General features: G+C 50.5%; 1 protein-coding gene across 14 annotated transcripts in view; it reads right to left on the bottom strand.

Annotated features, from left to right (window-relative positions):
• The window catches only part of LOC148030783 (uncharacterized), a 385751-nt gene that overhangs the window by 317090 nt on the left and 43092 nt on the right, over positions 1-25569 (bottom strand). For all 14 annotated transcript variants that reach the window (XM_087684297.1, XM_087684298.1, XM_087684294.1 and 11 more), the window contains exon 10: positions 7247-7370. In XM_087684297.1, coding sequence (XP_087540423.1) covers positions 7247-7370 — 124 coding nt within the window. The remainder of the gene's footprint in view (positions 1-7246; positions 7371-25569) is intronic.

Below are 25569 nucleotides of genomic sequence, written 5' to 3'. Positions count from 1 at the left end.
CTGAAGGGGAATGCCTGCTGGTGAAAACCTAGCTACCCATACCTCCCCGTGCTCTATCGGCTCTCGTACTAGGGAACCAAGCCACTCCGGAGGTATTGCTACATCTATCTTCCTTCTCCTCAACTCCACTTCTCTCTGGCAACCTGATACTTGCTACAACACCTTCTCATCCACCAACCTATACACCTCTTGCCATCTCCTGATGGTACGAGCCGGGCCGGCCCACTTGATGTGGGGGCACTCAGCTATCTGTGCCCCTTCCCGATCTTTGACCTGAGGATTCCAAATCACCGACTAACGGTCTATCTCTTCCTAGCAACCTAGGGGCCTCATGATTAGGGCCTTACAGAGGCCCTCCCACATCCGGAGTAAGCTGCGAAGGAAAAGTGATCCGGGGGGGGTGATCTAGGCTAACGTAAAGATCCAACTCAGGGATGGCCTCCACTCACCACCAAGCCTCGGTCTACAGTCCTGGAGACCCTCCTACAATAAGACCTTCCAGGTCTGCCCGCCTGGTGTGAGACAGCGGACAACTAGCTTGCCCAAGACGGCCATACTTTGATACTCTGGGTCTATAATCCCAAGCCCTCGCTCTGACCTATGTCGTATGGTGGTCGCCCACGCCACCTTGGCCTTGGAGTCCCTAGAACGATCAGACTCTGACCAAAGGAAATTCCACACTAGGCGGTGAAGCTGCACTGCGCACGATAAGGAGAAGCACCAACACGAGGCAATGTACCAGGCCATCGCTAGGAGGACTTGGTTAACCACCAGGGCTTGTCCGACTAGTGAGAGGTGGACCGTGCTCCAGTAGGTCAATTTCCTCCGAATAGAATCGAGGACAAGAAGAAACTGCTTGGCAAGGGTGATGTCGAGTCCCACCTGGAACCCTAGGTACCAGACAGTCTACCCTCTACTCACCCATCTAAAACCCAGGTGGACGCCCCACTCCGTGCTAGAGTTCGGGTCTGTTGAGGAAACCAACTGATTTTCGCCAATTAATCTTTGCTCCCGCTGCTGCGAAGCAGAATACGTCAAGGGCAAGGCTCACTCTCCCCAACATCAACTCATCGTCCTCTATGTAGAGGGTTGTATCATCTGCGTACTCTGAGTCTAACAACTCAGTCTCCTCTCTTATTGGAAGTCGGAGGCCACATAATCCACTCACACGTGACCTAAGGAAGTGAGACATCGCCTCTGCGAAGAGTAGAAACAAGTATGGGGCTAGGGGGCAACCCTATCGAACTGATCTCCCCAGCCGAAACTCCTCCTCCCCGCCTTTCACCTATGAGAACCCTGTTGGTGGCCGATTTGTACAGGGCGGACACCCCGCTAATCCAAGCCTAGGGGAAACCCAACCTCACTATGGTGCCCTCTAGGAAATCCCAATCCACCCTATCATAGGCTTTCTCGAAATCCAAGAGTAGTATGGCTAGTCTTTGCCCTCTATATTGAGCCCACTCTATCGCCTCAAAGAAGGTAAATACATTGTCTAGGATGCTGCTATCCTTGACAAAGCCTGTCTATGTGTCACAAATGATATCTGGAAGCACGGGGCATAGTCGCCTACCAATCATCTTTTCCAGTGCCTTATAGGCCACTGACAATAAGGTGATTGGTCTCCACTGGGAAAGCTCCATCCGGTCTCCCCCTTTGGGGAGAAGACTGATAAGGCCTGCCGAGACACTCCCTGGAATCTGTCCTGAGGTGAAAATCTCCTGGAAGGCCATCAGTAGGGGATCCTTCACCACTTCCCAGTAGGTAGTCAAGAAGGCCTTAGAGAGGCCATCCTCCCCCAGGCATTTCTGCCCATCCTATCTATGGAAATCCTCCTCTAGTTCCTTCTGTGTGAAGGGGGCCAGGAGGGAGCGTCCCATCTCCTCTGTGACGAGGGACGGGATGTGATCCATACCTGCTGTCTACATCTCTATCCTCTAGCTAAAGCTATCTCCTGCTAGAAAAGACGCGTGTAATACTTGGTGGCAATCTCCATCACCTCGTCTGTGCTAGAACGGGTCCTCCCATACTAATCCCGGAGGATGCATATCTGCTCTCCTGAGGTGTGAGGCTGGTGCACCTGGAAGAACTCTCTGCACATCGTGTCCCCTTTCCGCGCCCAGAAGGCTGCCGAGGTTCGGAAAGAGAACTCCAAGCGCCTGTCCTCCAGGCCAACAATGGCTGCCCGCGAGCGCACCTCTTGTGCGTGGACGGTAGGGTCCCTGGTGCCTCCTGCAATAATCTCTGCATGGCTGCAAGGTCCCTCCAGAGTGCTCTCTCTTCCTCCCAGCTCTGCTACCTGGCCTGTATGGCTACCTCTTGGCAGATTCTGCTCGACTCTGCTAGAACCTCTGCAACCTCCTCTGATATCCAATCCCTCTTACCCCATTGTCTGGTCCAAATCTGCTCTATCTGTCTCATCACTTCCTCCCTCCTATAGATCGAGTCAGGGATCTGACAAGCTCATGTGTCTAGGGCGGATGTTGGGGAGTCAAGTGTCAGGAGAACCAGGCAGTGATCAGACAAAGTGGTGCCTGCCAACTGTTCAATCTGGCCTCCGCAAGAGCCTCCCCACTTTCCCACATAAAACCTGTCCAACCGCTCTAGTAGAACTCCACCTAGCCATCTGTATCCCTAAGACAAGTCCAACGACCTCTCCCTCATGTGGAAGGCAGGGTCTCTCCAGGCATCGCGTGCTCTGACTGCCACCAAAAAGACCTCCCATGCCTCCTGCTCCTCCCCAGCCATTCCTTGATAGTTACTGCCTTTGCCCTGCTGGTCCTCAAGAGCCTCCAGATTGTTGAAGTCTCCTCCAACAATCCAAGAATCTAGCTCCGCAATCTCTACCCAAAACCTGCTACGTGCCTTAACCTCCGTAGGGGCATAGACATTGAGGACTCCAAGGAACGAGTCCCCAATATCCAATCTAACCCATAGAACCCTCCCTGCCACTATCGCCCTGTGGTCTCGTACACAGGCGGTGAGACTTGGGCCAATAGAGGTGCATACGCCTCCAATCCTACCGTGGGCACCTATGGCATACTCCTAGTAAGTGTGAGAGGTTCCCGGCAGCACCTTCCCTACCTACTAGGCCTGAGTGGGAGTGAGCTTGTGCTCCTGTAGAAGCAAGATGTCGATCCATCCAGCCAAGGCAGGCTGCAGCTTCTACAAAACAATCAACTTCCTAGAACCATGTGCCCCATTGTAGTGGAGGCTATTCACATTCCAGGATGCTAGGTGTTAACTCATGGGGAAACCTGTGACTAATCGAACAGGCATTTGTTCCATGTGGAAACTGCTTATGAGGAGGAGAAACTGTGAGGCGTGCAAGTACGCTTTGCCGCTGGTCTGGACGGCGAACTCCGGTCCCCCATATAGGCCCTCGGCCAAACCATAGGGGTCATAGATGCTCCAACTGGTACTATCAATGCATCTATCAGCCATGCTGAGAGTCGAGACTCGGTACATCGATAGAACCGGGCCGCCTATGCCAGGGGGCCACTTGATCACGTCCCTCAGAACTCTCCACTGTGGAGGGGATCAAAAGATAATGCTCAAGTGTGGGACCTCGGCACGAGCCCACTAGTTAATGTCCATCATGCACCCAAGCCACTGCTATGCAAACAATGCTAATCCTTCATCCCCCATCCACTGGGAGATGTGATCCGCCACCTAACTCTTCAACCCCTCCTCTATCTGTGTGGTCATCCACTCCCCTAAGTGAGAGGACTGAAGAAAAAAGGCGTAGTTTCGTCCATCTAGTCGTGCTAATAGATGGAGCTTGCCCCTCCTTGACTTACGAACCATGAAGATCCCCACCTCTAGAGGTAGTGGGAACTCCCCGCCCTCCGCAACTCTCAGGTAGGACCATGGGCCACTGCGTAAGAACTCCTGTGGCGAATGAGCTGGTGGCTGTATGGGAGGGGGAGGACAGCTAGTGCGAGGAGGAACTAGGTGTGTGTGGCTCATCTTGTCCTGTGAGAGGGTGGGGGGTGGGACTGGGGGGGACCACCTGAACCGGGTGTGAATCAAGGGGGTGCTCGGTATGGAAAGTGGTGGGGGGGAAGAGGATCGAGCGATGGTGGGATGGACACCCATGCATGGCGGGTGTATGAGGGGACTAGTGGCCCTAGAAAGGGGGGACTATGGGCCAGGGTCAGTGGGGGGGGGCAAGCATGAGATGTAGAGGTGGGTGGGCGTGGGGCCTCTCGGAACTCAGGCGAGGCAGTCTATGGCGCGGGTGGTGGATGTGTGTGCCTGCAGTCCTGCCGGGTACGATGGGGAGGGGGAGGCGGTGGAGTGCTCTATCGAGGGGGGGTCACTCGCCCACCTACTCCCTGCGCCGCTCCCCCTTGCCGTCTCCCTCTCTGTCATCTCTGTACTCGTGTGAAACCATCCGCATCCACCTGTGGGCCTGTTTGCGGAACAACCCTAGCACCAACGTGGGTACACTCTGTTGCCTAGTGCCCAAAGTCATGGCAGCGTAGGCACTGCCAAGGCATAATGACCTGCTGCCTAAAGGAGTGTCCACCTGCCTCAATCTCTAGGAACTGTGGGATGTTCTTAACCTCTTTTACTCCCACCCATACCTTGGGGACTCCTACGGCAATCACTGCGTTCGCGAAGGACGTGGGAAGGACCGTGCTGAAGAGCCGTCCAAAGTCTTCCACCAACTGGCGATACTCTATCGTCAAGCTGGGCAAGAGAAGGGTGACCGCGTGCCAAAGAAACCTGCTATGGAGTGCAAATGCCTCCACAGTGAAGCCACTGTACCAAGGGACCATGTATATGACCCCCTTCGTGGACGCATAGGGTGAGCTGGCAAGGAGCTTACGAGCTGCGTTTGCCGAGCTTAGCCGAACCATGAAGATCCCTTGGCTCATTACAACCGCCTCCACGATCTGCGCAGCGTGGAGTGAAGCAAGTCCCGAAGCTGGGCCCTGGCTGGGGAATATCCTACTACCTAACCATAAATCGTTGTTTCCTTTAGCTCCAGCTCTTTATCCCGGACGGCTAGGATCTGCTCCTCAGAGAGGACAACGCACAAGGTGTTTGACTAGGGGGCACTTGCTAAGTGCGCCGGCGTTTGACCAGAGGTTTGCATTGTGCAGGGGGGGGGGGGGGGGGCAGGCGGAGGAGGAGGGTGTGGTGCCACAGATATCGGGTTACACTGGCAGCGGATGAGAAAGGTGTGTCCCAAGACGACGGGCGGTGTGGAGGGGCACGCTGCCAGTGGCCAGACGGGGCGGGCGCGAGCTGTTAGGGCGGGGGTGAGCAGTCCGGGATGGCGCGTCAGACGGAGCGGGCAGGACGGGGGTGCGGGCCAAGTGGCGGACGAGCAGGCTGCTGCAGGGCGGGGGGGGAGGGTTGGCAAGAGGGGAGGGGAGGGCTGGCAAAGGGAGGTGGGAAAACAAGAAGGAAGTGGCAGCCACACGGGGGGGTTGGGGGGCGGGGGGTGTGCGGGTTCTGGCACAGGCAGGGCGGGTGCAACAGGCCGCTAATGGGTGCGACAGGCCGCTAGTGGGTGCGACAGGCCGCAGGCAAGGGGGGTGGATGCGATAGGTGTTAGGCGGGGGCGCAGAAAAGGTGCAGGTGGCACTGGGCCACAGGCGTGGGCCACAAGCGAGGCAATGGGCTGCAGGCAGGGGAGGCCGCTGGCGATGGCGACGGGGAGGAAACAAGCAGGGTGGGCGTGATGGATCAGGCGGGGCGGACGTGATGGGTCAGGTGGGGGTGGTACGACGGATCAGTCAGAGGTGGAACGACAGATCGGTCAGGGGCGGGGTAGCTTACGCGACGCGACGGGCAGGAGTCGTTCAAAACTACTGTATCAGAGAGTTCCCGCTTCCTCTAAAGGTGGTAAACTTTCTGACTTGCAAATCTTGGAATGCCAGACAATGCAGCTGATTATGAATATGGCTTACAGACAAGGTGCACTGGTGAGCCCCTCCTGGTGAGCTGAATACTCCTTTCTCCAGACCACACACACCAGATTGATTTAACGAGGAAGTAATGCAAATGAGTTGAAGCTGTTTTCAGAGCAGGGGTGCAAGTGCATGATGGACATCAATCAGTGAACTAGCACAGAGTTCCCTCACCTTACTATTGTCCTCTGTGCCACACAATAGCTGCACCTCCCATGGGCATGATAAGGTGGCTATTTTCCCAAGCCACCCGCTTTTACATGGCAACAGATGCATGACTGATGGCTTGGCTGATGGAGGCACACTCCACAGTACAGGAGGTGAATATCACTCCCTACATGTACCCTCAGACTAGTTTGGGAGGACTGTCACCTTCTAATAAGCCAGCCCAGAGCTAGCTGCTGCCCCCATGGTGGTAGAGGCTCTATTCAAGAAGTCACATGCATCCATAGACTTCACTACCTGGTTCCAAACATAAGCTCTTTTAAGATTCCACAGCAAAAGAAGAGACAGATTGTCAGTTTACATCAACTAGTGCATGGTTGAATGACTACAGCCTTCAGATGTATGCAATATCAGCATTATTCCTTGCGTAGATTCCCTTAAACACTTTATATAACTTTCTTGTACATGAACAACTAAAAAGCAGAAACATCAGTCACATTTCCATGTTTGTAATCCTTGAACAGCGTGAGAGTAATTCAAGTTACACGACTAAAGAATTTTACCAAAGAAAATATAAATTTCATAATAATTTGTCACCATATTACATCATCCCTACTAAGCGAGAATTCCAAGGTGGGATCATAACCTCAAGAGAGAGAATATATATAAACAGTATGTATGGTAACTTCTCATCACTTGGGATTTTAAAATAACCTGAGCAAGTTTTTGACCTACCATATGTCATAGCTTGACTCTCAAACATGACATAATCACAATCAACTACCAAAGAGAACCAGATGATGTATAAGACTATTGTGCTCATCAAGAGAATTATGGATCAGGTCATTGTGATTTCATCATGATGCAATTTAACGATTGTAGGATGGCCTTTTACTGAAAGCTGCAGATCATGCTGCTACATGTTCACATATATCTGCTTGGCATTGGTCTCACCAATAACTATATCATTTAGTTATACCTTTTATGATAAAAAAGTTGATAACTACTTTTTATTTACCTAGACAAGTGCAAACTAAGACATGACTCAAGCCTGTTATCCGAAAAATATACATGCGCTTCCCCCTATCTAAAAAGTTTTCCTTTTTTATATTCCTTATGCACGATATTGGAATTCTTTTTTGAGAATGTGTGAATTTGACCTTATGCAATTCAATACTTTGTTCTCAAAGAAAAGGTCTCCATTTAATGCTCGCGATGTTGGGACCTTCAATTTCACAATCTCTCCTCGAGCAAGTGAAACCAGAAGGTAAGCATCAACTTCTTCTACAAAATAGACAACCATTTTTTTGATTCAGAATATTTTCCTCTCTGCCTCCAACCCCCCTCCCTCTGATGCTCCCACTCTCTCTCTCAATTTAAACAATGACCCCCACCCCCACTGCCCCCCCCCCCCCCTTTTTCCCTCCTTCGCCAATGAATTGAGATAAAAAACAACCAAAAAGAATCAAGGGCCTAGTAGCAGGAAACAGCCAGAAACATCTCTTGAAGGGACCAAAAACAGCAAAGATCTCTCTAAGCTCAAAATGTGTTAGTTTCACTGTAGGGTCTACTACATGGAATCATAAGAACTAATAGAAGAATGACAAAAGCAAAGAAGGGGGAAAAATATAGACAGGCTTGACTTGTAAGTGGTCCAACAACCTACAAGTTGGCCACACAGAGCTATACCAAAAATACTCTCAACACACTCTCTGAGCGACAATAGGGGGCGAAAAGAACCTGAATGAGTTGAGGGCATAGAAGTGGAAAATGGCCACAAGCACCTCCTAAAGGCACCTGAAATGGCTGAACATATCTCTCTCAGCATTTCAAGACCCAAAACAGTATGGTTACCTTGAAGCGAGTATGATGTGGCATTTTCTGTGCCCATTTCACATGAGGCATCTTCCCTCCTAACCACACTTCATAAAAGCTAATTTTTGTACAATGCATGAACCCCACTTGTATTTTCAAAAGAAAATCAACCCCATTTGTCAGTTGTTGTACCACAGCATCTCACTACTCACCTATGTGCTTGCAAATTTTGATCTCTTTTGTAGGGTTTTGTATTTCAATGTAGGGCTAACATAGAGGCTTACAGTCTGCTCTGCGCTGGAGACAAGAGATGCACACTATTCCTTTCATGGTTCCATCTACTTGGAGTTTTGCACTTCTACCAGTATGGAGGCTTCGCCTCCCACAACAGATCGTGCAACATCTCTCTTAATGTTGTCAAGGCAGTGAATTCTATCCTTGCTCTTCCAATAGGGATGCTTCATGATCTTCATCCACATGGTTCTTGGCACTACACGAAGACCAACATCATCTGCCTCCTCTTCCTTCTTCGGCATCAACATCTAGGTTGAGAGAGGTTTCCTATCCTTCTTGGTATTCTACACGTTTCAACACTTGTCTTCGACATTGGCCTTCCCCCCTATTGTACCTTTCCCTTTGCATTGCATGATTTCATCATCTTTATACTAGGACTCTTGGGCAAGTGAACAATTTCCCCATGAGAGGCACAGTCTAAGTGCACGTACTGCTACATGAGCATTTTTCAGCATGTAGCATACTATGCATCCCATGGTGCAGAGCACTACTAGATGGATCCTAAGTTGTTTCCATTGGCAGATTACACCACCATCCTTCTTCCCATGATACTTCATCACCTTTTCCTTGTCATCGACATTCTGGAGTGGTTGGGTAAGCTTAACTGTTTTGTGATGTGTTGGGTGTGCCATCCCTACTCCCATCTTCTAGCTCACTATTACTTAATTGGACCCCACCCCTAAAATTAACTTTCCACAAAAAAAAAGTTCAATGCAGTTCCATTTGCCTTTGTAGGGCTTGGTAGGCCACTGGGCAGCCGACGAGCATACTCCGACCATCTCTATTGGAGCCTGCAAGAAATGAACCCCCATGCACCCCTGGAGGAGGTCACAGCACAGTTGGCGGGCACACTACACACCTCAGCTGCCGAATACTTCCCCCATACATCCCCCTCCCCCCACCCCACCCCTCCGAACAAGAATGTCCCACAAAATAGCTGGTACAACGCAGAATGCAGGGAAACCCGGCTCCGTCTTCAACAGGACGAAGCACGGGGAGTACACACGCATAAACAGGCACGCTTGATCTTCCGTCGCCTAGTGCGACAGAAGAAACGAGCCTACCTCTCCAAAGTGGAACACGAATTCTACCAGCTATTCTTAGGACAGGATAGCAAAGAGGCATGGAAGGCATTTCAAGAACCCCAAGCCCAGACGCCCATCACCTCCCCGGACACTTGGCACGCATATGCAACCTCACTATACCAAGTACCCAAGCAGCCCCAGCTACCCCGGCCCCCAGGGAGCAGACCCGGATCATCCACATTCTTCAGCACGGGACGGGTTTGGGACGCCATTGACTGACTCCAAAATGGCCGTGCCCAAGACCACGAAGGCTTGGTAGCAGAGCATTTGACCCATGCTAGAGACATACTAGCACCTCTCCTAGCACACATGTTCAACAGAGCCCTATGCGAAGGCTTCCAAGCCAGTTGGTCAGCCAACACCATAATACCTATCCTGAAGGCCGGAGACCCCATGGTTCCCACGAACTACAGAACAGTCATGGTTGGCCATGTACTAGCCAAGCTCTATGGATCCATACTGGAACACGAGCTGAGCAAGTGGGCAGAGCAACACCAACACCGAGCAACAGGACAAGCAGGGTTTAGGAGGGGGTTCAGCACCCTTGACCATATCCTCACACTGAGAGCCATCATAGAGGAGGGCAGAGCGCATGGAAGACGGGTGTACTACTGCTTCGTGGACTTCCGCAAGGCCTTTGACACAGTCCCACGAGCGAGGCTCACGCAGAGACTACAGGAACTGGAGGTACCAACCGAAATACGATGGGGGATACTGGCACTATACGAATTGGTAACGGGCCGAGTTCGGGCACCGGGAGGGCTGTCAAAGGAGATCACCAGCACCATCGGAGTCAAGTAGGGATGCCCACTCTCGCCCACCCTATTTGGCCTCTACATTGATGAGATCTCAGAGTACATAGATAAATTGGGCGAGGTGGGATCGAGCCTGGGAGGGACACTGATACCTATCTTACTATATGCAGATGACATAGTCCTCATCTCCAGCACACCCGAAGGGCTGCAGCGCCAACTCGACGCACTACAGGCCTTCTGCCAAGACAAACACCTAACTGTGAACCTGGGGAAAACCAAGGTCATGGTGTTCAACACGTCAACCCAATGGCTCCGTCGGTCGGTACCCCCCTTCACATACGGTGGAGAAACCGTGGACGTGGTCCAAAGATACGTCTATCTGGGGATTACATTCTCGGGACCGAGATTTACCCTGAGAAAAGCCGCGGAAGATAGACTAACCCGAGGCTATGCAGCCCTCGGGTCAATGGAGAACCAATGTGCCCGCATACAGTTCCAAGAACCCCGGACAAAACTCTAGCTTTTTGACACCTTGGTCACACCAACCCTCCTGTACGGGGCTCCCATATGGGGGTCCAATCTCTACCACACGCGGAGGGCCCCACAGGATCAGCCACTGCCTGAGGAGGAGGCCACCTATGAGGGATGGGACCAAATGGAGAGACCCCTAGTACTTATGATCTCACGGATGATCCGAAGCAAGCCCTCCGTACCACACGAGATCATCCGCACAGAGCTGGGGGCACCGCCCCTTGTGGCTAAGGCCCTCTTCCAGACCGTGACCTTGCGCCGAATATGGGACCTGCCCCAGCACCGGTACCCCAGACTCGCCCTAAAGTCATCCAAACAGCTAGCAACACAAGGGGACACTGAATGCTGGTACGCCCGAACAGAGACCTGGCTACGGCTTCATGGCCTGCACATGGACCACCTCCCCCCACTACAATACAGCCTAGACTGCCCACACCTAGAGCTCAGCCGAGAGGAGGTAAATCGCATCACCAAAATGGATATCATCCAGACAGACACCGCCAGGACATGGGTGACCCCCACATCGGAACTAGGAACCAAGAAGGCTTTCTACCGAGAACACTTCCTGCATATCTCCCCGGACGGCTTCATCACCCGCCCAAGCTACATGGACACACACTTGTCTCACGGGGTCAAAAGTGCCATCGGACAGATCCACACGTCCTCACACCAACTACGGGTCGAAACGGGCACATACGGGGCCAACCCCCTCCCCCCAGAAGACCGAATCTGTCAGCTCTGCCATCTCGAGCCAGAGACAGAGGAACACTATATCTGTAGATGCCCAGTGTACTACGAAATCCGGGGACGCTTCCACTGCCTATTCAGGGAAGGATTCGGACCACTCTCCAAGGTGATGGAATTCAAAGACCAGAGATTCCTGGGGCTCTTTCTATTGGAAATACGACGCCACAGAGACCACCTCCTACGAACCACGGAGCAAAGACAAGGAGCCACCAACCAACGCACACTCAACGACTTCTACCAAATACCAGCTACTCTCCCCACCGCCGAGGCCCCACCAGCCCAACCGGCCTCCCGGCCCCCAGGGACCACCTTAGAAATAGCCACGACGAGAGGTAAAGCCCGGCGACCACGCCCCACCGGCCCCCGTCCCCGCAAAAGACACTGGTCGAAGATACAAGGGATACTACGCCGCCATCGGAGGGCCCTGCCCCGCCGCTTTAGCCTCTCCATGTTAGACCGACCCATGCGGGACATCTTAGGATGAACACCCCAGGAGCAATTCCACACCGCACTGGGAGTACCTCTAGATTGTATCTAGTCCAGATATCATTTTGTACCTACTCAATTTAGTTCAACATAGCATAAATGTTAGCTTCACTGGGACTTTTGAAATCTCCCAGACATTTGTATGCAACATTTTGGTAACTCTCTCTCTCTTTTCTTTTTTTTTTCGTAAAAGGTAATTGTATTAATTACGAAAAAAGTACAAGATTACATGATTACACGAGTACAAGAGACACGAGGGCCGTAGGCCAACGTGTGGGAAATCCCCAGACTAGTATACTAGAAAAGCTACACCAATCATGGCAAGGACCCAGAGGCAATTGCCAAATGCCAGGAATGCAAATCCTCCCGAGGGAGCAAGTCAGAGTGCCTGATGAGATCTAGCTGCCAATGCAAGAGCCCTTTAAGCCTTGCAATATGTCACGGTACATTAGAGGCCGAATCAAAGAGAAAAGCATTTCGGGTGGTCCAAATGTGCCAGCATCCCCAGTATCTGAAAAAGGGAAATAAGATCTTCATATGTAACTGTGGCGGCGTGGGATACTTTGCGCGCACAAAAACCCAATCAAAAGGAGTCAGTAAGGACCCCACCACTGCGCGCCAGATTTGGGACAAGAGAGACCAGATATTCTTGGCGAGCGGGCAAGAAAGAAAACGATGTCGGGCCGATTCCGCCGTAGTGGTGCAGAAGAAACAATTGCCATTCGAGATTCGACGCTTGGAAAGGGCCGAGGCAAGAGGAAGACCACCAATCATTACCCGCCACAGAAAGACCTTGCATTTGAAAGGTGCCCTATTCTGCCACCCCTCCATCAGCGTTGCCTACCACCATGACAGTGATTTCCGCAGGCCCCAAACAGTATTAGCTTTCACACCCAGCCATTGGTGATCTTTAATAAGAAGATGATACACCTGATTAGTAGAGGCCTTTTCCAGAGTCAACCGGCCTGCAAGGTCCCAGTCCTGCCAAGGGCGATCCATATCTAGGGCAGGAAAGGGTTGCCTACCCTGAAGTTCCGACGAAAGCTTCTCCCATAAATCACGGTATCCGCGCGGGATCCTGAAAAGTCTCCTAGCAGTCCAAAACGATGCGAGGACATTGCGAGTAGCAAGGGTAGCATCCGCAATCGAAGTCACACCCAAACGGGCCATGCGATTAAATCTTGGTCTGAGCTGATGTTTATCTTCCCAAGAAAGTAATCTGGATACTGCCAACAATTCCAGCTGGAAAGAATTAGTCTACAAGCGATCCCCTACAGGATGCCAACGGGTCTTTTGGAGCACCACTTTCCAAGATCCGACCAAGTGCAGTAACAAAGAGGAAGAGGGACTGGAAAATCGAGAGTCAGCATTAAGGACATGCCACCATGAGGCCCGAAGCCGTGTATTGCCCTGGCGGAGCCCGCTATCCTCAAGAAAATAACGGGCTATGATGGTCCACGGGTGATGATCCGCACACATGGCACGAAAAAGAGACCAACGAAGAGCCAGCATATGAGTTTCTGCATCCAAAATAGCTCCACCACCCATGCGCTTAGGGGTACATGCATGTGACCATGAAATCCAGGAAATGCCTGCCTGCAATGAATCTTTCTTCCATAGCATGAAACGAATGGGATGGGTGAGAGCCTTCAAAGTAGTGGGCGTCCATGGCAGTAATGGCAAGAAATACGTCAGCATGGGTAGCATAATTGTCTGAGCCACCTTGACGCGGACATGGAACGGCCAGGCTTGCGACTTCCAATACATAAACTTCGCGGCCAGTTTTTGTGAAATCCACTCCCGCAGGTCCTTTGGCCATACATCCACCCCCAATGGGTATCCAAGATGCCTGACAATGGAGCCACGAGAAACCACTTGGCCCTGCCAGCCTAACGACTGTAAATCCGGCTCCGTGCAACTGAGAATGGCCGACTTAAAGGCATTGATGCGAAGACCAGAGGGCTTGACCAAAGAGCGTCCAAACATCTAATGCCTTGCGAATGTTCTCCCTGTCCGCCTGCAAAATCATAAAGGAGTCATCAGCCAAAGATTGGCTAATGAAGTGCTGCCCCAAAGGAAGAGATAACCCTGCCAGCTGGGCAGAAGCCGCCATGGAGGATAACATTGAAAGGACCGGGTGAGTCGCTAGGGCAAAGAAGAGAGGGCTCAAAGGGCAACCCTGTCTGACCGAGCGTGCAAGGACAAATGGCTCTGTAACCCCACCATTAAGCATAACTCTTGAAGAAGCCTCAGTACTAATGGTGTAAATCAATCGAGACATCCGGATACCAAAGCCCATAGCAGACATAAGATCGGCAAGGAAAGACCAGTCCACACAATCAAACGCCTTTTCCAGGTCCAACTGAATCAAGACCACTTGCTGATTGGAGTGCCGCGCATAGTCAATAGCCATTTGCACATTTAAGATATTATGCAAAATGTTGCGGCCCTTAACGAAACCATACTGGAGAGGGTGCACAATAGCTGGAAGGTGCTTGTGAAGCCTATTTGCCAGCACTTTGGAAAAGATTTTATACATCGCGCCCATCAACGAAATTGGTCTCCAGTGTTGCAGCTTTGACGGCGAAGGGACCTTGGGAATCAGTTTGATAAAGCCTTCTTTCCATGAAGAAGGCATGACCCCTGTTTCCCAAACCTGCTGAAACATGACCACCAAAGGCTTTACCAACTGCGTGGCCGAGTGCTCAAAAAATTCATTAGTGAGACCATCCCAACCAGGACTTTTATCCTTAGGCAGGTGCAACAAGACATCCATAACCTCCTCTTCGCAAATATCCACCTCCAAAGTGGCTTGCATATCAAATGGAACCTGGTGGTGGACCAGATGATAGAAGACCGAGCGGGCATGCATAACCTGGCTAGACGGCAAGGAAGAGGAACCAAAAAGATCCATAAAATAATTCCTGCACATATCGATAATGGTCTGCGAATCAGTGACCATGCGACCTTCCGAATCCTGGAGTCGAGTCATATTTTCGCGGGCCGGAGAAGCATGCAAGGCGCGAAAGAACTTATGAGACTGGCAGGCACTATCTTGCAATGTGTCAGTCAAGTTTTGCAGCTTGGCTTGCTGATAAGATTTCAAGCTAAATACTTGAATAAGATGGGCCAAACGCCTCTCGAGGGACAGTAGAAAATCATCATCTGGGGAGCCCAGGAGCAAGGAACGGACCAAGGCCAATAAGTCCTCTGCTGCATGTCGACGACGGCGACAAAGAGAGGCATTATGAATCCCATACTGCCGAGCAACCCGCTGCACATTAGAGAGCAGGCGTGCGAACGAAGCCAAGCCCTCAGAGGCGAAGTCCAATAAGAACCTCTCAATCAATTGCTGCATATAACCCTGAAAAATTGGATGCTTCAAATAAGAGGAATTGAAGCGTAAAGGGAGCTTATTCAGCAACTGCATAAAAGGTGCAATGGGTTGTGCCCGCATCTCAAGCTGGAGGGGGAAATGATCCGACAACGCATATTGCTGCAAGACCTTCATCTCTAGCATCTCGGGAAGAAAATCATCCCCTTGCATGATATACATTCTGTCCAGTCGCGACCAGGTGGTTGCATATTGTGCGGAACGAAAAGTAAAACCTGAAACAGAAGGGTGAAGCCACGACCAAAGATCTTGCTTAAGTACGTGCAATGCAAAGGAGTTCCACACCCGGCTTTCTGGCGTATCCATGACCGAATGCCCTGAGGTGGACTGAGAAGAGTCAATACACATATTGAAATCTCCCATCAAAAACCCCCTGCGGCCAAGTGCCATGGAGCCCTGCAAAGTCGACCATAGATCCCGTCGGGATGCGGGATCATTCGGAGCATAGAGCCCCAGCAATCATAAAATCTCTCCTTCAAATAAGACTTCGATCACCAGAAATCGGCCGTGCATATCGTTTTTAACAAGAACAGGCTGGTATTTCTCATGGACAATCATCAGCACGCCCGAGTAGTGCTTAGCAGGTGTCCCTGCATAAAACAGACGGAATCCATGGCAATCCACAACTTTTCCTGCCTCACCGTGACTTTTGTGCTCCACTGCACACAATACATCCCACTGGTTCTCATGCAAGACAGACCACATGATATGTTGCTTATGGCGAGAGCAAATGCCTCGCACATTCCACGTGGCAATCTTCATATATTTTCAAAAAAGGAAGTCAGGAACGAGGCGCCTGTTGCCTCGATTGCACCTTTTCCGCGAGAGCATCCAGGACACCCTCATCCAGAAAATCAGCCAATACTGCAAACGAATTCGGGCGACCTGCTTTAGAGGTAGAAGGGAAATCCACTGCCTTGGGAGTAGGGCAGGGATAACGCCTATCCCAAGGTGTAATCACATTACCTTTTGCATCAAATGCCAGCTTAGCAGGTGGGCCCTTGGGGCCCGCTGAATAGACTTTCCTTGAAGACGGATGACGGGGGGCGGACGGGGCCATAGTACGCGCATCCTGCTGTGAGGTGACCATGTCTTTCCTGCGCATGTACGTGCGCACGGAATCCAGAGAAGCATTAGGCCCAGCATCTGCCAGGCATGCGTCCAATTGTTTACCTTTTTTTTGTCGTGCCTCAATCCAGTCAGTGTTAGGAGAATCCAAACCCCGGACCTGTTGTTTGCCTTTATCCATGACAGTAGGTGGCTGAAGGGTCTCCTGTGCCGGGGCATCGAGCACCATGTCATCCTTGGGCTGCACAACCTGCGCCTCCTCAGAAGACGGTTGCCGTTCCGGGCATTCGGCCACAAAATGCCCTAATTTACCACATGAAAAGCAGTGTCCGGCAAAATTGCCCCATTTCAGGCGAAAATGCAAAGGATGCATGCCTGAACAATTGAGGCGAAGCCACGTAGGCCTTTTCCTGGCCGTATCCCATAGCATGCATAAACGGTTTCAGTTCATAGCCCTGAGGCTCGGGGGAACCAGCACTGTGCCCACAACCGCCATCGCGTCCTTCAACAATGGCCAGTATACCGCTGGACAGTTTTCCACTTCCACCCACACCGGGCATTCTCATTGAAGCAGACGCTGGAAGTCAGCCATAGGGCGCCATGGTACTACATGGACTAAGCGGCGATCAAAGAATAGTGGCAACTTGGACAGGAGCTCAGCTCGATGCGATTCCAATTTCAACAGCACCTCATAAAAGCCGCGAGGTCCAAGGAAGATCTCCTCAACACACTCCCCTTGCAGTAAATGGTGCATCCATTGGCGAATATGTGAGAGCACTGGGATTCTGCCGGTGAAAAAAAGTACAACTGCACGGTCATAAAACACCGAGAAGGACCGCAAGACTGATTTTGGGTCCATCGTGGCTTCCAACACATCATCCACAGCCGCAGCAGAGAAAGTATCATTGTTATGCTGGACATAATCGCCAAGCAGAGTATTGGCAAAGTCCAGCAGATGTTCCCAGTCATTTTCCTGCGAATCCACAGGTTCAGAGGCAACCTGCGCATAGGAACGGTCCTGAGGACCCATTGGCTCGTCTGAAGTGTGCTTGGAGCGTTTGCTTGCAGGCGGCAGTTCAAAACCCGGAGGCGGCTCCTCCGTGCATGGCACCATATCCTCCGGCTCCTCTGTATCGGAATCAGGGCCAAGGGCTGCCACCGTCCGATCGAGAAAATCCATATCCAGGCCAACCATACTGCTGTCTTCTCGCTTTCGCTCGCTCCCTTACTCTCTCTCTTTTTCGCTCTGTGCAAGTCCCGGAGGGCGCTCTCGCTCTCTCTCTCTCTTCTCTCTCTCTCTCCCTCTCTCACTCTCTCTCTCTCTGTACAAGAGCAGATCAGATCTCGGAGCTGAGCAAGGTTGCAGTCACGTGCTGCCAGATTAGGGTTCCCTTTCTCTGTCACGGCACCGCAAGATGCAGAGGGTAGACACCCGTAGGCAGCAGACGTAGGGCAGGGGGCGGACAGGACAACTGACGAAGGGGCAGAACTCGGTCACTCGCTCGACTCCTCCCTGTCGAGCTCTGTCTCGCTCATGGGCACGCGCAGAGGTATCCAGGCGAAAACGCGTACCTGCGGACGCGGACGAGCAGCAGCCGACAGCGACTGATGGAACGCGGGCAGACGACGGGGGCTCAGGCGACGGTGGCGCAGACTACGGGGGCTCTGACGGACGACGAGGGCCCAGGCGACGGGGGCTGAGGGGCTCAGGCGACAGGGGCAGGGACAACGGGGACGCAGACCAAAACGACGGGGGCCCAGGCGACAGGGGCCGAGAGGCTCAGGCGACGGGGGCACGGACGATGTGGACGCAGGCCAACGACGGGGGCTCAGGCGACGGGGACGGGGGCTCAAGCTGCCGACGATCCATCGCTCCCTGATCACGACGTCTCACCTCTCCTGTTGCGCGCCCCCCAAAAATTCTCTCTCCGGTAAAACTCTCTCTCTCTCTCTCTCTCTCTCTCTCTCTCTCTCTCTCTCTCTCTCTCTCTCTCTCTCTCTCTCTCTCTCTCTCTCTCTCTCTCTCTCTCTCTCTCTCTCTCTCTCTCTCTCTCTCTTCGTAAAAGGTAATTGTATTAATTACGAAAAAAGGTACAAGTTTACATGATTACAAGATACACGATGGCTGTAAACCAGCGTGTGTCAACTGTCAGTACAAAACCCCGACAGCGGTACACAAGTCATGGCAAAGACACAGTGGAAATTGCCAAATGCCAAGGAAGTAAGTTTTCCCGAGGGAGCAAGTCAGAGTGCCGAAGGAGATCTATCTGCCAAAGCAATAGGCCTTTAAGCCTGGCAATGTGTCTCTCTCACCATTGGTGTGAAACAAGGATGCCCACTCTCACCGACTCTATTTGGGCTATACATTGATGAGATAGCAGAGTTTATTCAACAGCGAGCCGGTGGAGGTATAGATCTCAGTGGAGCCACAGTTCATATCTTACTATATGCAGATGACATTGTGTTGGTCTCAAATTTAGCTCAGGGATTACAACAGCATTTATTAGCATTGGATGATTTTTGCATACAGAGAGGCATGACAGTGAACCTTGGTAAAACCAAGGTTCTTATATTCCATACATCAGCTCAGATATGCAGACAGAGTATTTTCATGGCAGCAGGAGGGCGTATTGAGGTCACTGGATCATATGTATATTTGGGAGTCACCTTTACAGCAGCTTCAGGGATTTTCTCGATGACACACGCAGCTCGTGACCGCCTCACTAGAGGATACTCAGCATTGGCTCTTATGGAGCGACAGTGTCATCAGGCACATTTCCAGGAGCCCCGCACCAAGGGGTGGCTCTTTGATACTCTAGTCACTTCAGCACTGGTGTATGGAGCAGCTATATGGGGGCCAGGCCTTGCCGATTATATATGGACATTGATGGAGAGACCTCAGGTGATCATGATATCTAGATTGATTCGCAGCAAGGCCTCAGTCCCACATGACATTGTGCGAGCAGAGCTTGCCACACCGCCCATGCTAGTCGAGGCATTATTTCAGACAGTCTGCTTCCTACACAGATTTCAGGATATGGACAGAGATCGCATTGCATACAGAGCATATATGGCATCTCAGGAGATGGCTCGAGCGGGGGATACCACATCATGGTATGCACAAACTAGAGCTTGGTTTGACAGACATGGGCTGGACATTGATAGACTCCCACCTCTTCTATATGATACTCAGGCTCCCACTTACACCCTCTCTCTCTCTAAAATGAACAGAGTCATCAGACAGGAGATATGGCATATTTATATACAGAGGACATGGGTCAGCCCTGCACAGCCACTGCCATCGAAGATGGCACATTATTATACACAGTTCTTGAGCATATCAGATCAGGGATTCATAGATTCCGAGATATATGCAGATCTATATGCCACATCGATTGAGAGTTTTTATTGGACAGCTCTGGGTATCATCACATCAGCTTATGATTGAGAGTGGCAGAGCCAGTGGCATCCCACGGGAGGAGAGGATATGCCCCCTTTGCAGATCAGAGGTGCAGAGTAAGGAGCATTTTGTTCTCAGATGCCCGGCATACTCAGAGTTGAGATCTAGATACACATTGAGCAGCTCACTTCAGGGATGTATGACTGATATGGATCAGAGATCATTTGGCCGTTTTCTGGGAGAGGCATGGCACATCAGAGAGCAGAGCACACAGCGGGTCCCAGTCAGAGAGGGGCCCACCCAGATGACTATTACACAGTTCTTTCAGACAGACAGAGTGAGAGCTACTATACTAGCCTCCAGCCAGACCTCCGGGCTCACACTACAGCAGGCTGAGGACCAACGTACCCGACGCCGCACGAGGATCCGTGGGTTTCGGACCCCACAGCCACACCAACAGGAGATCCGGAGGATTCTTGATCTACATCGACAGCAGACTGAGATCCGACGACACTCAACACATTGGATCTCAGACCTCCAGTTTGCTCTTTCTCCACCGCCGATGTACCACATCTGCATCCAGGAGGGATCACCTGCTATTAGCGACTTTGACGACTGCTACTACATCCCAGGATAGTATATCTCCCTGCATCTGTTACATATACACATCGCACCACTTTATCAGAGCCGACAGTTGTTCCCCTATCACAGCCGACATTTGTTCCCCTTTTGTAGCCATTATCTGGAGTACCAGAGCTACATACACACATACACATACACGACACTTATCACACTCACAGCACCGTATTTTCAGTTTCCATTTTTTAGCTTTTCATTCAGCACTTTTATTTTGGATAGCTGGACCTCAACAGTTGTATCACAGTTTGTCTCATAGGCCAGTTTTGGTCTTTAGAAGACGTTAATATAACTCTCTCTCTGTCTCTCTCTCTCTCTCTCTCTCTTTTTTCGTAAAAGGTAATTGTATTAATTACGAAAAAAAAATACAAGATTACTGGATTACAAGATTACAAGATACATGATGACACAAAGCCATCATGTGAAGAGGTTTTCTCTTTCTCTCTCTCTCTCTCTCTCTCTCTCTCTCTCTCTCTCTCTCTCTCTCTTTTTTCGTAAAAGGTAATTGTATTAATTACGAAAAAAAAATACAAGATTACTGGATTACAAGATTACAAGATACATGATGACACAAAGCCATCATGTGAAGAGGTTTTCTCTTTCTCTCTCTCTCTCTCTCTCTCTCTCTCTCTCTCTCTCTCTCTCTCTCTCTCTCTCTCTCTCTCTCGTAAAAGGTAATTGTATTAATTACGAAAAAAAGGTTACAAGTTTACATGATTACAAGATACACAAGGGCCCTAAGCCAACGTGTGTAAAATCCCAGTACTAAGCCACGAAAAAGTTACACAAGTCATGGCAAAGACCCAGAGGAAATTGCCATATGCTAGGGAAGCAAGTCCTCCCGAGGGAGCAAGTCTGGGTGCCGAATGAGATCTATCTGCCAATGCAAGAGACCTTTAAGCCGGGCAATGTGTCTCTGTACATTAGAGGCCGAATCAAAAAGAAAGGCATTCCGCATGGTCCAAATGTGCCAGCATCCCCAATATCTGAAAAAGTGGAATAAGATCTTCATATGCAACTGTGGCGGTGTGGGGTATTTCGGGCGCACAAAAACCCAATCGAAAGGGGTTAGTGAGGACCCCACCACTGCGCGCCAAACCTATGACAAGAGTGACCAGATATTCTTGGCGAGCGGGCAAGAAATAAATCGATGTCGGGCCGATTCCACAGTAGTGGTACAGAAGAAACAATTGCCGTTCGAGATTCTACGCTTGGAAAGGCCCGAGGCAAGAGGAAGACCACCAATCATCACCCGCCAAAGAAAGACCTTGCATTTGAAAGGTGTCTCATTCAACCAGCCCTCCATCACAGTTGCCTTCCACCATGACTGATATTTCCGCAATCCCCATACAGTATTAGCTTTCACACCCAGCCATTGATGATCTTTAATGAGAAGATGATACACCTGATTAGCAGAGGCCTTTTCCAAACTCAACCGGCTTGCAAGGTCCCAGTCCTACCAAGGACGATCCATAGCCAGGGGGCAGGAAAAGGTTGCCTGCCCCGAAGCACCGACAAAAGTTATTTCCATAAATCACGGTATCCACGCGGGATTCTGAAAAGTCTCCTAGCAGTACGAAACGATGCGAATACATTACGAATGGCAAGGGTGGCATTCGCAACTGAAGTCACACCCAAACGGGCCATGCGGTTAAATCTTGGTCTGAGCTCATGTTTGTCTTCCCATGAAAGTAATCTCGAGACTGCCAACAATTCCAGTTGAAAGGAGTTAGTATTCAAGCGGTCCCCCACTCGATGCCAACGCGCCTTTTGGAGCACCACTTTCCACGAGCCGACCAAATGCAATAACAGAGAGGAGGGACTGGAAAACCGGGAGTCTGCATTAAGGACATGCCACCAGGAGCACCGAAGTCGTGTATTACCATGCCGAAGCCCGCTGTCCTCAAGAAAATAATGGGCTATAATGGTCCACGGGTGATGATCCACACACATAGCACGAAAAAGAGACCAACGAAGAGCCAGCATATGAGTTTCAGCATCCAAAATAGGTACATGTATGTGACCATGAAATCCACAAAATACCTACATGCAATGAATCCTTCTTCCATAACATGAAACGAATGGAGCGAGTGAGAGCCTTCAAAGTAGTAGGAGTCCACGGCAGCAATGGCAAGAAATATGTGAGCATTGGCAGCATAATTGTCTGAGCCACTTTGAGGCGGACATGGAATGGCCACGCTTGCGACTTCCAATACATAAACTTAGCTGTCAGCTTCTGTGAAATCCACTCCAGTAGTTCCTTTCGCCGAACATCAACCCCCAATGGGTATCCAAGATGCCTGACAACGGAGCCACGGGGAACAACCTGACCTTGCCAGCCCAATGACTATAAATCAAACTCCGTGCAACTGAGAATGGCTGATTTGAAGGCATTGATGCGAAGACCAGAAGCATGACCAAAGAGCATCCAAACATCTAATGCCTTGTGAATGTTGTCCTTGTCCGCACGCAAAATCATAAAGCTATCATCAGCCAGAGATTGGCTAATGAAGTGCTGTCCCAAAGGAAGAGACAATCCGGCAAGCTGAGCAAAAGCTGCCATTGAAGATAACATTGAAAGAACCGAGTGAGTCACCAGGGCAAAGAAGAGAGGACTCAAAGGGCAACCCTGTCTCACCGAGCGTGCAAGGACAAATGGCTCTGTAACCCCACCATTGAGCATAATGCGTGAAGAAGTCGCAACACTAATGGTGAGATCAATCAGCACATCCGAGCACCAAAACCCATAGCACACATAAGTTCTGCAATGAAAGACCAGTCTAAATAGTCAAAAGCCTTTTCCAGATCCAATTAAATCAATACCACTTCCTGACCGGAGTGCCTCGCATAGTCAATAGCCATTTGCACATTTAAGATATTATGCAGAATGTTGCGGCCCTTAATGAAACCATATTGAAGAGGATGCACAATAGCTGGAAGGTGCTTGTGAAGCCAATTCGCCAGCACTTTGGAAAAGATTTTATACATCGAACCCATCAAAGAAATTGGTCTCCAGTGTTGCAACATTGACGGCGAAGGAACCTTTGGAAGCAGTTTGATAAGGCCTTCTTTCCATGAGGAAGGCATGACCCCTGTTTCCCAAACCTACTGAAACATAGCCGCCAATGGCTTCACTAGCTAGGTGGCTGAGCTCTCAAAGAATTCATTGGTGCCCAACCAGGACTTTTATCCTTAGGCAGGTGTAATAGAACATCCATAACCTCCCTCCTCGCAAATATCTACCTCCAAAGTAGCTTGCATATCAAGTGGAACTTGCTCGCGGACTAGATCATAGAAGACCGAGCGTGCATGCGTAACCTAGTTAGAAGGCGACGGAGAAGAACCAAGAAGATCCAGAAAATAATTTCTGCACATATTGACGATGGTGTATGGATCAGTGACCATGCGACCTTCTGAATCCTGGAGTCTAGTCATATTTTCTCGAGCAGGAGAAGCATGCAAAGCGCGAAAGAACTTATGAGTCTGACAAGCACTATCTTGCAATGTGTCAGTCAAGTTGTGCAGTTTGGCCTGCTGATAAGATTTCAACTGAAATACTTGAATAAGATGCTAAGCTGGAGTCGGTCCAAAAATCGCTTGAAAGGTGCAATGGGTTGTGCAAGCAGCTCAAGCTGCAGAGGGAAATGGTCTGACAAGGCATATTGCTGCAACACTTTGATGTCGAGCATCTCGGGAAGAAAATCATCATTCTGCATGATATACATACGATCCAGTCGCGACCATGTTGTTGCATACTGGGCAGAATGGAAAGTAAACCCTGTAGAAGACGGGTGTAGCCAGGACCAGAGATCTTGCTTAAGAACAGCAAGAGCCAACTCATGCCACATACGACTTTCCAGTGCATCCATTACCGAATGCTCCGATGTGGACTGGGAAGAATCCACACACATATTAAAATCCCCCATGAAGAAGCCTCGTCTGCCAAGTGACAAGGAGGTCTGCAAAGCCTGCCAAAGCTCCCGACGAGATAACGAATCATTCGGAGCATAGAGGCCAAGTAACCATAAGATTTCCCCTTCGAATAAAATTTCAATCACCAAAAAGCGGCCATGAACATCATTTTTAATAAGCATAGGTTGATATTTGTCATGTACAATCATGAGCACTCCCGAATAATGCATGGCCTGTGTCCCTGCATAGAACAGTCGAAAGCCATTGCAATCCACTACTTTTCCGGCTTCACCGTGACTCTTGTGCTCAACAGCGCACAGGACATCCCACTGATTTTCATGCAATACCGTCCACATGGCATGTTGTTTGTGGCGAGAGCAAATTCCTCGCACATTCCACGTGGCTATTTTCATGTGTAGTTAAAACCAAATCAGGTACGAGGCACAGCTTGCCTCGATTTGACTTTGTCAGCAAGAATGTCCAGGACTCCCTCGTCCAAGAAATCCACCAACACCGCAAAAGAGTTCTGAGGACTAGATTTGGAAGTAGACGGCATATCTGCTAGCTTGGGGTTGGAACGGGGATAACGACGATCCCACGGGGTAATGACGTTACCTCTGGTATCAAATGCCAGATTAGCAGGGGGACCCTTTGGACGATCTGAATACATTTTTCTGGCGGGCTGATGACGGGGGGCAGAGGAAACCATAGCAGGAGCAGAGCGTTCGGAAGACAACATTTCCTTCTTGCGCATATATGTACGCATGGAATCTTGTGAGGGAGTAGGCACAGTATTTTCCATGCCAGCAACAACCCTGTTGCCTTTTTTTGAACGTACTTCCACCCAATCAGTGGCGCGGGAATCCAGACCTGAAACCTGTTGTTTACCTTTGGCCAGAACTTGGGGCTAGTGGATAGCATCCAGCGACGGGGCATCACACACCATATCTTCCGTGGGCGGCACAGCATGGCCAACATCAGAGGTATGTTGCTGTTCCGGGCATTCAGCCATAAAATGCCCCAACTGTCCACAGGAAAAGCAATGCCCTGCAAAATTGCCCCATTTCAATCGAAAGTGCAACGGATGCATGCCCGAGCAGTTGAGGCGCAACCACGCAGGCCTTTTTCTTGCAATGTCCCATAGCATACACAAGCGGTTACGATTCACTGCCCGGAGACTGGGAGGGACGAGAACAGTGCCCACCGCGGCCATAGCATCCTTCAATAGTGGCCAATAAACAGCCGGGCAATTTTCCACTTCTACCCACACAGGGCATTCACGTTGCAGCAGACGCTGAAAATCTGCCATTGGGCGCCATGGAACCACATGAACCAACCGGCGTTCAAAAAATAAAGGCAG

Source organism: Lygodium microphyllum, chromosome 9 (genome assembly GCF_053477565.2).
Source record: "Lygodium microphyllum isolate KBCC chromosome 9, Lygodium_microphyllum_v1.1.10, whole genome shotgun sequence".
In the NCBI taxonomy this organism is placed as follows: domain Eukaryota; kingdom Viridiplantae; phylum Streptophyta; class Polypodiopsida; order Schizaeales; family Lygodiaceae; genus Lygodium; species Lygodium microphyllum.
This window is presented reverse-complemented; position numbering and strand designations above follow the sequence as displayed.